The sequence below is a fragment of the Gymnogyps californianus genome, chromosome 19 (genome assembly GCF_018139145.2).
Source record: "Gymnogyps californianus isolate 813 chromosome 19, ASM1813914v2, whole genome shotgun sequence".
Classification (NCBI taxonomy): domain Eukaryota; kingdom Metazoa; phylum Chordata; class Aves; order Accipitriformes; family Cathartidae; genus Gymnogyps; species Gymnogyps californianus.
Window position 1 is genome coordinate 319926 of NC_059489.1, and position 15775 is coordinate 335700.

Sequence of the window (15775 nt, forward strand, 5' to 3'; positions counted from 1 at the left end):
AGACTAACGATATAGAGGTCGTCAGCATTGTCATTCTTTATAGTTGATAGAGCTTGGGGCACAATTCCTCCCAACAAGCAGTAGGAATCTATACTGTCAGATGAGTCACACTGTAGCAGTTAGCTGCTCTCCACTGTCAGTATAGGAAGCCCAGGGTATTAACCTCAGCAGTCATCTAATGTAAGGAGAGATGACTCCTTTCCAGGGAGTGCCTGTGGAACCTCTTCACTTACAATACAATGATATTTTGCAGCTGAACCATACTTCTAGCTAGTTACAAGCTTGTTACAAGTACTCAGAAATTACTCCTATCCCAAAACCATAACCTACCTCTCTCTGCTCTACTCCAAACCTCTCTCAGTATGTAATCACTTCCTTACCATTCTACAGGCAGCATAAAACGTACAGAGGTGCTATTCTTCATACTACAGACTATAAACCACCCTTTTAAGTATTTCATCTGCTACGCACTCCTGGCTCGCATCGTGCCTTCTGTTCTCTTCGCTTCCCATTCTCTTGCCACAGAACCAATGGCACTAGTTCCCAACCAGGGCTCACTCCATTTCTTCTTACTCTAGAGAGCAATCCTTTGTTTTGGTAAGGTAGTTTTTGTCCTGTTGAGTTCTCTGAACTAAGCCACTGCGGGTTTCATTGTACGTGTTTCAAATTTTTAACCTGGCTTCTGGTGTGCAGAAAGCTCCCCTAGACAGTGAAAACCCTTTTGTTTTGCACTTACAAAGTACTTAGCACTGAAATCAGCCTTTGTTGCAGGCAAAGCAGACGGATGCGAGGGGAGCAGTTCACTGTATGCACTAGCTGCAATAAAGGTACTTAATACATTTATTGGCAACTTTCCCTACACCCCAGATGCTGAGGATAGGCCATTCAAGCAGCACACAGACCTCAGACAGCCCAGGTACCCCTCTCACCTGCACAGCAGGGCACAGGCAGCCTGGCCGCTCTGCTCCCTCTGCCTCCAGAGCCCAGAACTGGGAGCTGGATATCACAATGGCAAACCTTTCAGCACAATTGCGTCCTGGCCTATAACTGTGGTCGCAGTTATTAAAACAAATAAACAAAACACACCACCAAAACCCACAACCCCCAAAAAACCCAACCCAAACCAAACCCCCAACCCCTGCCCCCAACCTATTAGACAAACACCACCCGCTGTCTCTGAAGGGAGAATGACATTATGTAGCCCTCCCAGTTTAGAAAAGGTTAGATACTGGCTACTTTCCCTTAGGTCAAAAGCAGCAGCTGTGTCAGTATGTGAACATAAACCACCACCGGAGTCAAATACGCAAGAGGCAGTTACACCTATTGGCTCTTGAACAATTCAAACTTTTTAAATCACAAAAATGTTTAAACGCACAAGCTTGAGAACAAACAGAATAGTGTACTGCAGGCTACAGGAGATGCAGGGGGGCAGGCAGTCCGTGACTGAAGAGCCCCACGAGAACAGAAACTGATAGTTAATACAGCATTTCTTTACAGTCAGCTGCCAGCCTAACACAGCTCTAGGCTCTATGAACAAACCTGATGCCCATTTCTTCTCCCCTTATTCCCTCATACACTCTTTCCAATCCTAATTAATGCCCGAATGTCCTCCCTCCATCTGTTCCATCCCCCCCCCTTCCCCCAGGCACGGGCCCCTTGGGAACAGAAGGAGTCTCCCTCAATTGTCAAAAGCACAACACAAATTACAAGGCAATGTTCACTCTGCTTGTGGGCACTAAAGGGTAATTTGAGAAATTAAAAGAGCGAGGTTGTGTGGGTGGGACCCTTGGCTACTTTTAGAAAGTTGAGCAGGGTCAGCTCTAACTAGCGGGTGAAGGAGCCTGATTGCAGCTTTCCCGGGGCTCGGGGGGAGGAATGCCCAGCGCTGCAGGAGTGATCCTGAGCGTGCAGAGCCACCCTCTGGGAAAGGGACTGTTGCACAACGGTCCTAACTGCTGCCCACAGCTGGTCTGGTACGGTCAGATCGATGTCAGAGGCCAGAGGAGAATTAATCAGGCCTCCCTAATAATCAGGTATACTTCAATCTCCTCAAACAGGCTTAAGTTTCATTTCATTCTAAACACACACATACTGAAAACAGACTTCTTCCAAAAAAAAAAAAAACACCCCAAAACAAAACAGAAAACAGAAGACTGAGCAGGCATATCCTATGGCATGTTGTGAAGGGTACTGGGATACAATGGAGAGAATTCCAATGTCTGCATTAGCAAATCCTAAACTTACCGTTTAGTATTGGCCCTAGCAAGCACTTTAGCTAATCCTAACAGTAGCAGGATTCCACAGGGAAAGTGTCAGTCACTGACCAAACCATGGTAGTAGCTAAAGACTTCAGCCAAGACACCAGAAATCACGAGGTAGCAGAAGGTAGACATATATTCCAGTCCTAAGTGTTCACCCCTCTTCCTCACTGTGGGTTCACTGCTCCAGACCACTGTATGTTAGAACTGCCATTCAACCATCACTTTCCAGACATCTTTGTTCAAATGGGTCTCCGTTGCCAACAAGGTACTGCAAATGGGCAGTCAGGAATTTCCCCTCTAGAGCCATTCCCCAGCCTACCAGAACTACCTACGTGATGCGATACAAAATCCACTACTTCCCAGACATAAATGCCCTATTCTTGACCTCCAACTGACATCCAGCCAAGAATGTCCCCATTTAATTCTCTGCAGCATACCTGTACTGGCCCCACACAAACACACAGCTGCCAACACTGAATGCTGAATATCTTAACTTCCAAACCAAAACACATTACTTAGCTACTACTTAACATGAAGAAACATACTTTTCTGTACAGAAGAAGGAGCAGATCTGTGCATGTCTAGCAAGACTGCAAAAATACACAATTAGAGTAAGAATTCCCTAATATTCAATTTTCAGCTAACCCCCAATAACAGAGTGAGACCTCTGGAGAGAGCTGTAATCAGTGAGTTTTTGTGAAACATAATTCAGGTGGTTTCAGCTTGTTTTTCAGAGTTTCTGCAACCCAATTCCAGAATTGCACAACAGGGTCTGATCAGAGAAGGGCAGCGCAAGGCGTCTACTAAGCACTGCTTAGCAACCAAAAGACATCATCACTTTGCCTCTGAGGATGCAAAGACTGCCATGTCATAATAATATCATAATATCTCTTCTGCTATGTATTTAACATCCCGTGGAATCAACCATAAATCTCGCCTCCTTACAGACATAAGAAACACTCTTCAGAGAGAAAGAGGTATCCATTCCTGTTGCTCCACCAATTCTCTCTTTTCCCAGAGTTCAGCCATCATCCTGTTCCTCTTTCTTCACCCATTACCACTTGCTCACTTAGGTATTCCAGTTAGGCATCTCTCAATCTGAATACTCTCAATACAGCCTTATTTTAATGTGTCACCAACAATCCTCAAGCACAGACAGAATCTGAAAACTACCTTCCCGTGGCGATTTACAAAGAGGAGGCTACCAGGTACACCAACTCGCTTCCCAGTCCACTACACATCTAGTGTTTTCTGCAACCGTGACAAAAGGTAACCATCTCCTGTAATAATAAATGGTCACCATACGGCAGTTTCTACCTTCTATTACGTAACTCTGGAGGAAAGCAAGCTGTGCGTTTTGCTGTCATATTTCTGTCAGCGATACCTTGCAGGAGCCGAAGATGCCGTGTTATCGCTTGTCACCATTATTCTTCAAAGTCTCTACTTCTGCTACCAAAGCTGAGATGTTAGGCACTTTTCACCAGTAGGCTGAAGCCATCTATTCACAGCAGGGTCTGCTAGGCAGTCTACGTAACTGCAGTCTATGCGATAAAGCCAGGTGTCAGGAAGAACGTAGTTCACTCTATGGGCACCACTCTGGACCTAAGTAAGCAGGTAAGCTGAGAAAAACTTTTATTTCATTTTAAGTGAAGTAGCGGCTATTGTGCTTTCCACAGCAGCAAGCTCTCCCTGGAGACCCACCTCCTCCCCACTACCTCAGGGAGCTCTAATCTCATGGGGAATCTGGTTTAAAGTTACCTTCTAATAATTAATGTTCTGACATCAAAGTCAGCATGCAGCTGTCTGTAAACCATCTTTAGCCCAAGAAACGAAGGGACGCCGGCACAGATTTTATCCAGCCTCTCTCTTCAGCTTCAAAAACCACACACAGGCAAAGCACTAATGGGAAGATTCTTTTACAAAAATGGACCTTTGATGTTTAAAAATAATTTGTTTTGTTTTGGGTTTTTTCCTCAGGACTGAAAAGGGACAAAAAGCAGATGCCATGTGGCTAGCCCTGCTCTGCTGTTGCTGCTGAGAGCAAGGAGAGCGGAGGATGGCAGGAATGGAGGAGGGAACAAAATGTAATCAATCAGCAGCAAAAGCACCAGAGATCAAAGGGCTTGAAAGCAGCCGTCAAAATCACATGCTGTTTAACACAAGGGCAGAACCCCCCAACAGAATCTGCAGCTGCTTCCAAAGCTGCTCTCAAACTGGAAGGGAAGCTGGCTCCAGAAGTGCCTCTGAGTGGTTTGAACTGGACTGCAATTCTGAGAAAGATGCCGGATTATGAGAGTCCTTAGGCCACCGCTGTTCAGCTCTGTGCCCAACAGCACAACTTCACATTAAGCTGTAGCCAGTAAAATGACAAAATTAGTTCTGTCTCTCCAGCCAGCATAGGGAGAAGTGCGGACAACAGGACTGGTGAAGAATACCGCCACAAACCCTCGTACTTCTTCCTTCTTTCCTTTTCAGACACAATTGAAACTCCTCCTTTCCAAATCCCTCACAGGTGAGAGTGTGATTGAAGCAAGCAACATGTTAGACTGGACAACTCACCCAGCCTACTGTTTAGTTCTCCATACTCAGGGTCTGTTCCAAAAGGTTAAATAACATTGACTAGATGGACCCAAACATGTTTCTAATATACTGAAATATTCACCACTGGGTTGGCAAGGCCTCTTTCTGCTACATTTGTAACTGCTCCAGAGTCCTTCCAGGGTCTGGCTTCTGCTCCTAAACAATTCAGAAACTCATCAAGAATGGACTGCAACCACAAAGAAGTCAACCAAGGTAGAATCTCTACATCAACGTGAGAGCATACACATAGTCTTGCTAAATTCCTCCTGGATCGAGCTCCCTTTGAACCTCATCAGGCACCCTTTCTTTCTACCTATGGCTTTCCATTGTTTAATCCCGTGGCTGGATCAGAACCAGAGATAAACACAAAACTCCAACTCTAGGAGGTACTGAAGAGTGGGAAACAATGAGGGGGATCTCTGAACACTAAAGCCAGCCCTAGCGATGATGTGTGCAGTGAAGGGGCAAGGGAAAGAGAATCCAGGATGTGAAACTCCCAACGCACAATAATGTGAAGTTACGAATTTAATGCCTCCTGTACTTCATTTTACGCTACTTGCCAGACATATCCAACTTTGCTGGAGGTATTCAATTCCATACAGCTGCCCTACAGAAAGCATACTTAACATCATTCAAAGGCCATCCTGTGATGGCATCGCAGCACTCTTGAGCCATCAGTTGTGGTATCTCTAGACGGCTAAAGCATTTTTAATTTTAACCAATACAGTTTTACTTCAGAGACACCAACAATGATGACAGATGTGCAATTTGTCTTTCTGGGAAAAGAGTTAGAAAGAGGTAGACATTATTTAAGAAGCAGGATATTTTAGAGCAAGACAGAAAACACTTATATGCAAGCAGAAGTAGAGAAGGAAAAGGATGGAAAGTTTCTGCTTCATCTGCAATACTAAGAAAATTAAGACTCACAGAAGGGATAGGACTAGACCGAAAGGAAGAGAAGAGGTCCGGACCTGTTTTTTTTTTTTTTTCAAATATCGAACTCCTGGCAAGTAAGATGCAACTGTAGCTGAAAAATTCCTTTCCTAGATCTTTACCCCTTACATTCTACCACACGTGTCACCAAAAGAGTTAAACTATAAGACAGAGTGACCACAGGCAGAAGGAACTCTGAGGAAGCAGATGTTAAAAACTACCAGCATGGGATGCTGCTGTTACAATACCTTTACTATGGAGTTCCACATTCCACAGAAAGGCTCAGATGAGAAATCTGAGCATACCTTACAACCTAGGAGTTAGAAACTCTGACAATCTTCTCAGATCTTGGAAGTCATGGGAACAAGCTGCAACAAACCTATTAACACCAGTTCTGCTCCTAGGACAATCCTACAACAAGCTAGTAAAGTTATCCCTTTCCGTATGTAAAACTCTACCAAGCTTAACACCTTCTGCGTGATCTGGGACATAAGTCAGTCACAACAAGCAGTAAGCACCTTCAGAGTATTATAAAACACAAGTCTGACGAAACTCTGCTCATCTTTAGCAAAACTACACAGCAGATAGCAATTTTTAAGAGGAGGACAAGTACTCAGGGCTCAGGTGACAAAGCGGGCATCTGCTAATGAAATTTGCATGGAATTTGAGGCACAGAGATTGAAGCTCTTCTGGACTGTGCTTTTAATGCAGTTGTGTTGCCTCCATTAGAACCATTCATCAAGGATACCTCAAGGCTCAAAGCTTTGCTTGCCTCTGGACAGCAAATTCTTAAATTCCCATCCTTCATATTACCTACAGTAAACTGTCCAAAATGCAATATTTCCTTACTGAACTCTTGGCAGAACTGTATGTCACCAAGGCACCTAACCCTATATTACGGGGAAAAAGTCTTAAATATGGAAACATCTTTTTCCTTGTAGGAGCTCAGCCTCGGGCAAGGCAGGATAAAAAAAGCCCTCATTGCAAACAAATTTTCCCTTACCTGTTCTTGTTTCTTTTGCAGTTCTTGGCTGTTCTTAGACTTCTTTGGCTTAGAAGGGCCTGCAGGGCTGGAAAAAGTTGTTGGCAGCTTTGAAGATGGCATATCTAACCCAAGAGAGGGTGCAGCTACAGAAGAGTCCCCCAGACGCTGTCCATCTCCAAAAAAAGGGACAAATGGGGTAGAGTCGGGCTCTGAGGAAGGCCACAGCTCCTCCAAGCTGGCACGAGACTCTCTAGTCGACTCCTGCTTGTCTGTGCAGCTGTTTAAAGACATGGCCACATCCCTGTGGTCCAAGTCCTTTGGGAATGTGTTTGCTTGAGGTAGGGGCACATCCACTGCTCCTTCAATAGAGCCTGGCCTCACTGTCAGCTCATTACACCGCACCGTGGCACCCACAGCTTCCTCCCGACCAGATGAACTGCATTTCTTCATGACAACTCTTAAAGAAGACACCAAAAGGATTAAAAACAAAATCATTTATCCTAACAGTACTGCCCTCCCCATTCTCAACGTGACCGTGACACAAAGACAACAGCTAGACTCAAATATACCCCTAATTTAATGATCTGCTTCTTCCAGACACTCACAAAGAACAAGCTCCAGTTGCTCTGAAGTTAGAGGTGGGGGGTCGGGGGTTTGTGCAAAAAAACAGAACAGGAACTACCCACTCCACAGGAAGAAAACTGCCTTCCAGGAAAACACAGCAGTCAGTTGTAAAGCACAGCTTCTAATCACTCCTGCCTTCTGTACATACTGCAAAGAACTGGCTAGAAGATCACAGAAAGGCTGTTATTGTCCCCCACCGCACCCTCCCAGTCAGTCAGCAGGAGGCACTGCAGGGATTGGGAGTTTAATGCCTGAAATTCAAAGCAGGGAAGAATGAAGTGCTAGATGATTGTCCTCTCGGAGAGACTTTTAACTTTGAATTGTCTGTTTCACTCACAGCAAAAAAAAAAAAAAAAAAAAAAAAAAAGAGAAAAAAAAAGAAAGAAACAAACAAGCCCCTTTAATCTGCACATGACTGGTCAGTGCCAGCATCTGCAGCTGTGGGAAGCACATCTGGGCAGCAGTTTCAGATAAACAGGCAAATGCAATAATTACTGAGTGCTGCGATGTTTGTCTTTTTGAACTTTTTTCGTGCCTTTTTTATTTTGGTATTTGAAACAAAACAAATTCACCACCAGAGTGGAAAGGAAAAATAAAAAAGAGTCCAAACTTTTCTCCTCCCAACCTGATGATGGCACTGCCTCCAGTCAGGCCAAGTGACTTCAGTGTTGTCTTCTCTAGGGCATCTTTTCCTGATATCTGCAACAAAACCAGAGGAAAGTAATTATGGCAACTGCCTCCCTGGGACAGCGTTTAAAGTGCTCTTTCTAGAAAGAAGGCTGTATCAAAACAAACACCACACAGCACCAAAAACAGCTCAAAACACACTCTTTCTGCAGTTGGAAGTGAGACCTGCTCAATGGTACTGCTTTACCAAATTCACTGCTTATTAAATGATCCCAAGGGAAGATGACCTACATATATTTCCATTCCATACATACATCCAAATTGGATCCGACCTCAGCAAAGCATTATTTTTATGTCAGAAGTTAAATCACAGGCAACATCTCAGAGCTGAAAGACAGCCGATTTCATTACATACACCTCCCATCTGCTTGTAATGACATGTTCCAGAATAATGATGATCTGTCCACAGAGGTCAGTGGGAAGTGAAGGGGACAGCTAGGGAGAGCAAATTCCATAATATGCACATACAAAATATTAAACAAAACATTAATAGCAAAAGATCAAAACACAGAGAAAAGCAAATATTTATTAAAATGAAACCACTGTTTTGACTCGAGCTTTAAAAGAAGTTGGAAAGAAAAACACAAACAGGTCATTGAGCTCATTTTATGGGCTCAGAGGTCTAAACGGCCCAGGGTTACGTTCCAAGAGAGCTTTTTTCCATACAGACACGTCATGCTTTGAAAAGACCAACATTTTTCTACTTCCCCTCTCAAGAAAGTTCAAAAGAAACACTTTCCAGGTTGGAAAGCAGAGCTGAGTTTTTCTTATTTTTTAGGGACAGAAGGAGAAGAGACAGTTAAGAAGACTTTGCTGACTTACCTCATCTCGCATGTAAACACAGACTGGAGAGAATTCGCCATGCTGTTCCATAAACTCCCTGCAATAAAGAGCAAAATACTGCAGTATCTGTAGAACAGTCTACCCCCTCCAAAACCAATGCAGAGCAACAGTAAGAAGTGAAATTAGCTAGCAACACTCTCCTCCATGTTCCTCCAGCAACAATCATTACACAGTTCACAGAATCAGTATTAGACGTTAGGTAAAGAATTTGCTCCAATGCATTCACTGTTCCTTAAACACAGCCCTGAAAGTTTAAAAACAAAGGAGAAACAATTAAAGTTAATTCTGAAATTAGTTGATCTTACCAGATAAATTTGAGCACATCATTCTTCATGTGCCTCAGTACCCGATCTGGAACATGACTTAATACTACTCGCTCTTTTTAATCCCTTATCTAAGTTAAATAGTTTATTACAGTTTCGACTATACTTTCCTTGGGGACAGGTCAGTTTCCTTCCATATATGCATAGCAACAAACAGAATGAAATACTGCTCTAAAGCAAATAATCTGAGGACAAAGAATTTGCCTGTCTTAGTATCAGACAGATTAAAAAAGAAGAAAAGAAACAGCAGAAGCTTTCAGATTCTGGAGACCAGGGACAAAACAAAGCCAAAGGAAAGGCTGCTGCAGTAGACAAAGTGAAGATCAACCCACATTTAAGCATTTCAGTGAGTTAGGACACATATTAGCAATGATGCAAACTACTGACAGGCCATCTGCAGAGGAAGACACAAGTGAAGGACTCGTAGCATGGAGAAGGGGAAAAACACAACAGTAAGATACTACTCTTGACAAGATGCTATTCTTCCCATTTTCCTCTAGATAAGCAATTTTGAGGCATTCAAGTAGAATAGAAGCTTTATTAAATATTCACGTGATCAAACATAGAAGATGGACAGGGAAAAGACAATCACTGCCTGTCACAGCAAGTCTCAGTTCCCATCCGTCCCAGATCATGCAAGTTCAAAAGAGACCACACGTGGAAACCCCTACAACAGGGTGTTCTTAATGGAAAAAAAAAATGGACTAACACTTTTAGCAAGGAAACCTCAGATGTCTGTAGCAAAGTAAAAAGCCTTAAAGAATTAACCAGTACATTACACTGAAGCACTGAAATCAGCGAAAGAATTACATTCAACAGCAGAAGACTCTTTTATGCTGGTCTCCCCTTCAGCAGTCAAAGTGAAACTCAAACTGAAGTCAGCTGAGTATGTGGTAAAACATGAGATTAAGGAAAATAATAGTTCGCTTCTCCCCCCCAAGCACACCAATGGCAAAAGGTGACCAGAAGAACACTGTCCATCCTGAGACAGTGGTGGTTCAGAAAGATAACTGGCTGAACTCTCACAAGCTTTTTTTTTTTTTCAGAAGTTTTAGATTAAGAAGTTTCATCCTAACTTAGCAGGGGAAACTACTAAACAAAAGGTGAGAAAGTTGCCCCAGGATATTCCCCATCAACACAATGAGAACTGATGAGATTTATCCTTCTCCATAACACCCCAGTAGCTCTTGTTAGCACATTCTGTCCTGAGCTCTCTGTCACTGCAGTTGCACCAGGACATCCCTTGGTAAGGAGCTGCATATACCATCTGCACTGCAACAGCTGTTTCATCGTCAAAAGCAAAACAGCTGAAATTCTTCCTCATGGTAAACTCCCTTGATCTTAGTGCTCTCTGGAGTCCAGTCTCTGGGGGAAGAAATGGCTTTCCACTTGCCTCACCCCACCAGGAAACAATCATCCGTCACCTGTGACTTGAAGAGAAACCACCTCTCTGCAAACCAGCTAATGAAATCCACCCGACAGCCCCGTAAAGCGACACATCATTGCTCGTCTCCTGAGGCCTCTGACAAAAGAGGCTGGAGCTAGTCCCTGAAGTCCACTTGTCATTTTATGCCCTATTACGCTGGTGTTGACTACTGAACTCATGAGGAGCTTTGCAAATGACTGACTCACAGGGTTATGTGAACATTTGCACTTAACCGCCTCTTAAGTCACTGGCTTCTAGTCTCTGCAGTGAACTTCACAGGAAAAAACAAAACCTGCAGGACCCTGGCAGCCTGAAAAAAAATCCAGTATTTTTCACTGGAAATTAGAAGTTTTGGAAAGATATTTCTGCATCAATCATTTCTCTGCATTGTTTGTAATTCTGCAGTAGCAGTCATAGCCATACAATCTCCCAAATATATTTGCAAAACATTCATCAACTTGGTGTCCAAGTGTCACAAAATTTAAGCAGGAACTCAGACTGCTTATATATAGTGCACCACTTACATGTATCCCTTGTACCTTCAGGGACTCATTCTCTATCTTGTGCTTTAATTTGTGAGCATCATACCTGGAGGATGGAACAGGCAATGACTATAAGAAAAGGATGTCAGTGATCAAGGCTGGCTTCATTCTGACTTTTCCTGGAAAGGAGTTTAATGAACAGAGTTCCACTACTTAAAACATTCTGCCTTCAGCATCGTGTAATTTAAACATATGTATTTTGAGATGCAATATTACCAGACACAAAGTTATCTCCAGGGTTTATGTAGGAAAAGGATCCCTTAAGTAATAGTCACAATCCATTCAGTCAACCGAGAGTCTAATTCTGAAGTGACTACATACATTACATAGTATGTCTGTGCTGTGGCCACACTGACTACTGCTGTTAGAAAGGCTTCTACTTCATAGCTGGTAAGCCCACAAATAGGCATGCAATAAACCCAACCATTATGGAAAGACCACCTTAAGACAGGGGTAACATCTTCTGTTCAGGTAAGAAGGAAAGAAAATAACCCTTAGCACTTTAGCAATCTGCTTGCACAGCAGAAGACAAGAGTCTGCATACCCAAATGCATCTTACTACTTTCAATGCAGCGGTTCCAATAACCTTAAGTATCATCATAATACTCAAAGTTACTTAACAGCAATAGCTTTGCCAATATTATCTTACGTAGTCTTTCTATTATGTCCAAAATATGTCACAGATGAGCAGCTTAGAAGAACATATATACAATCAATGTCTTGAATAATATTTTAACATGAATCTATTTAGCCAAGCACAAACTGACAAAACACACTGAACAGGGAAGGAGTCAACCAGCCGACAGAGTGGAAAATGAAGGGAAATAGCCATTAAGTTCCGGGAAAATTCATCAAGGACATTTACATTTAGACTCAAAATTCAACTTCAATGAAATGTAAGTGAAATAGCTGGAACTAGAAGTCGCTCAGGATTGAGAGAGCCACCTGGAAAATTATGATACTCAATCCTTGAGTAATCCTCAAGAGCAAGAGCACATCAAAGATTCCCAGCTGGAGGATGTGGGGGAGCAAACCTGTTAAGCACAGACCAGAACTGAGACTTCTGTTTGGCTTAATTGTAGCAGTCTATCTCCCATCTTGATCTAAAAGTTAAAACTTAAGCCTTTCTAAATAAAGCATGCAACAGCATGGTGATATGGGACAAGGTGAGTCACAATGAAACTGAGAAGCTCCACTTGCTAGAGTTAGCAAATCCAAACAGACTAGCCTGTAAAACCAGTCCTGAGGGTCGGGTCTGGTTTAGGGAAGCCAGGAGCTGAGAACTACTTCCAGACCAGCTGCAACAGATCACAAGGGGTTTATAGTCCTGAAGTACTATTCTTTCAGAACACTTCTCCCAGCCACCGCACCAAATCTCATTGTGCAGAAAGCGACAGATGCACCCAGAGCATCCAAACTATTACATTCAAGCTTCAAATTATTAAACACAGTTAACTTTCTAACTCAAGATGAACAACCAAAACAACACTAGAACAGGTCTGCCACCATTGGCGGTTCTGCAATTTTAGTTATTCTCTGCCAAGGACAGAAAGCCGTATGCAATGCTCTGCAGGAATCAAGAGATTAAGCTCCTAATACAGAATGAGCATAATCTTGTGATTCAAGACCCAGGCTCTGACCTTCCTCACTCCTTTCACAGCAGTAACCGAATAAGTTCCAAAGGCCAATGCTTGATGAGGAAAGGCAGAAAAAAATCTTGTCTCTTGATCGGAAGATTGGAATAAAATAGCACCTAAGAGGCTACCTTTAGCACACCACAGCAGGCTATGTGCGCTCAGACTTTTCCAGACAGTCCAGGAGGGCTAGTCATCCCTACCTGATTTTCAATGGTTTTTGCTTCCAATCAGGATCAGCTGTATCCCTAAAGGAATACTTGATAAAAGTGCACAAAAGATAAAGGACTGCTGAGACATGGAGGAAACAGTACAGAGTCACAGAAAAGGCAGATGAAACAGCTTAGAGGAATAAAAGCTTGAACCTCAAATTGCCTGTCTATCAGGAAAGGTGGATGATCACCATTTAGGCGGAGAGAAGCCGAGGCACAATGGAACACACGTCCTCACCACACAGACCCATAAGAGAAGAAACCAATTTGATTTACACAACCTAGTTTCATTCACCTTTCCAAAACTGCTTTCCACTTCAATCCAAGCAACAATTTGGATTGAAGAGTCTTCTAAAAATGTATGAAAAATATCTGAACTTAATGAATGATACCACAAAAGCAGCGAAGAGTCATAGTCATTGTCAAAACTGTCTTCAAGTGTCCAGACTGCAATCTCTTCTACGTAAAACAGTCTACAAAGCTGCTGAAGCTGCCAGACAGGCAAGAGTGGGAGACAGAAAAGCAACAGTTCTCCCAGGCCTCATGCTAAAAGGGTATACAATGCTCGTGCCCTCAACCAGTCTCTGCAGAACAGACTCCAAGCAAAGATCCCCCAGAGACTTATTTTTGTATAACTCTTGGAAGCCAGCAGGCTCCTCCTCCAGCTGCTGTTAATCCGTTACATGCATTCACTGAGGCAAGCACACACATCAAACACACTGTCATTTCTTTGATGTGCTGTTCTTCAGAAGGGGAACGGCAAGCAGATTAGATTCCTTCATGTAGTGATCTGACAGGGCCTGTAAACATCTTGTGCAAGGACTGCCGCACGCTGAGAGGAGGAGCAGCCTTACAATAGCTTCCAGACCTTCTTCAGACCCAATTAGCCAAGATGGACGCTGGAAACCCGGGGGAAATTCCAGTGGATTTAGAATACTTCCCCTCACGCACTTAGAGCAGCTGAGCATTCCAGGAAAACGTCTCCAGTTGGAAAGTCAAAGGAAGGATTCAGCAAAAGTCAACAACTAGCTGACTAGTTAGTCAACTGAGTCAATACACACTGAAAAGCAGCACAGCCCATGAAATCTGTATGGATGGCTATAGATCCAGCTTGGTTTGTGATTAAGTCACACACAGCATCTTTGCTGCTTGTTGAACCTAAATCAAAAGTTTGCAAAGTCCATCCAAACATCTGAGCTCAGCTTCCAGAGGGCAGAAAAGAACAGCTGTGTCTTATGAAGTTAATAACGCTTAGCACACTGTAGCAGTTAGAAGCTTAGAAAGAGCAGCACGTACATTAACTATTAGTATTAAAATAACCTGTAACAAATAAATCCACTCCAAAGGAGCAAAATTATATAAAAAGCTCAAAATTTAAACCAAAGAAATAACCAACTAATGTGCAAGAAAGCCACACAAAGGCTATTTGTCACTGTCCATAATTACCACCCCCACCAGTCTAGCAGTTCCCAAACTGCAACAGGCACTCTTCTCCTCCCAGAGGGCACGAAGTATGCAGTAAGGTACAAGAGGGGCCTTAAAACACCCAGGAAAATTATACCTGGCTTATCTTGCCTACCTCTTTCCTCGATCAAAAGAAAAATAATTCTTTTCTCTCTAGCATTTACATGAAGACTGTCCCTTTTCACTTAAGAGTAAACACCACAGTGTAGACCTGGTCCCTGACCATTAAAGACGAAAAGAGAATTATAAGTAAGACTCATTTACATCACTTTAGAGTCACTAGACTACCTCAAGCGTTTCCTCAAACTATGGTTTGATGACACAACATGTTGAGTAGAAAAACTGACATATGCCATTCCTACCCATCTGCTGCTTCCTCCTTTTGGATCCTTGTTTCCAGACGTGCTACGCTTCTTGTCATAACTGCCTATGAGAGACAACCCTTAACTGGGTTAGGAAACTTATCTACCTGAAAGATAATGTAGGGAAAATACTATTTTTCAGCTGAATCAGCTACTTAAGCCAATTATCCACAAAGCTGCACAAATAGTATGAGGGGAGTTAGATAGGAGGGCAGGAAGTGAGCGCTAACTGTTCAGTCCCCTCCTGCCACACAGAAGATGCCCCTGATCCAAACTCCCTCCCTCGGGCCAGCACTAGTCACTCCTTTGATCTTGTTATGGGCCAGTCAGGGAGCATGACATTCCATGGTATGGAATATCCCTTTGGCTAGTTCAGGTCAGCTGCCCTGGCTATGTTCTTCCCAGCTTCTAGTGCACCTGCTTGCTGGCAGAGCATGGGAAACTGAAAAGTCCTTGGCTTAAGATAAGCGCTACTTAGCAACAACTAAAACATCAGTGTGTTATCAACATTATTCTCATACTAAATCCCAAACCCAGCACTGTACCAGTTACTAGGAAGAAAATTAACTCTATCCCAGCCGAAACCAGGACAAGACTTCAAAAGTTTTGACACAGAAAGCTACTGTCTCTTTAGATGAGTATTTAATCGGTTTGAGAAATTAACAAAAATAGTTCCTATTTGCACAATACCATAGCACAGCATCTGTACAGACGAGCAAGAGATTCAAATGCAACAGAGCAACTAGCAGAAGGTGAGGAATGTAAGAGAAAGAACAAGCTAGAAATACAGGATCTGAAAATAACATTTTATCAAGAGAATGGTAAACTACAACAGAAAAAATGAAATTTGGAAATTCTGTTCGGAATAGAATGGCTGTCACAGCTTCAAGGCTTCATCT

General features: G+C 42.9%; 1 protein-coding gene across 3 annotated transcripts in view; it reads right to left on the reverse strand.

The window, feature by feature from the left end:
- The window catches only part of ASPSCR1 (ASPSCR1 tether for SLC2A4, UBX domain containing), a 46496-nt gene that overhangs the window by 23790 nt on the left and 6931 nt on the right, over nt 1-15775 (reverse strand). For all 3 annotated transcript variants that reach the window (XM_050908224.1, XM_050908223.1, XM_050908222.1), the window contains 3 exons: nt 8893-8950; nt 8009-8082; nt 6778-7216 (listed from right to left, as the gene is read on the reverse strand). In XM_050908224.1, coding sequence (XP_050764181.1) covers nt 6778-7216; nt 8009-8082; nt 8893-8950 — 571 coding nt within the window. The remainder of the gene's footprint in view (nt 1-6777; nt 7217-8008; nt 8083-8892; nt 8951-15775) is intronic.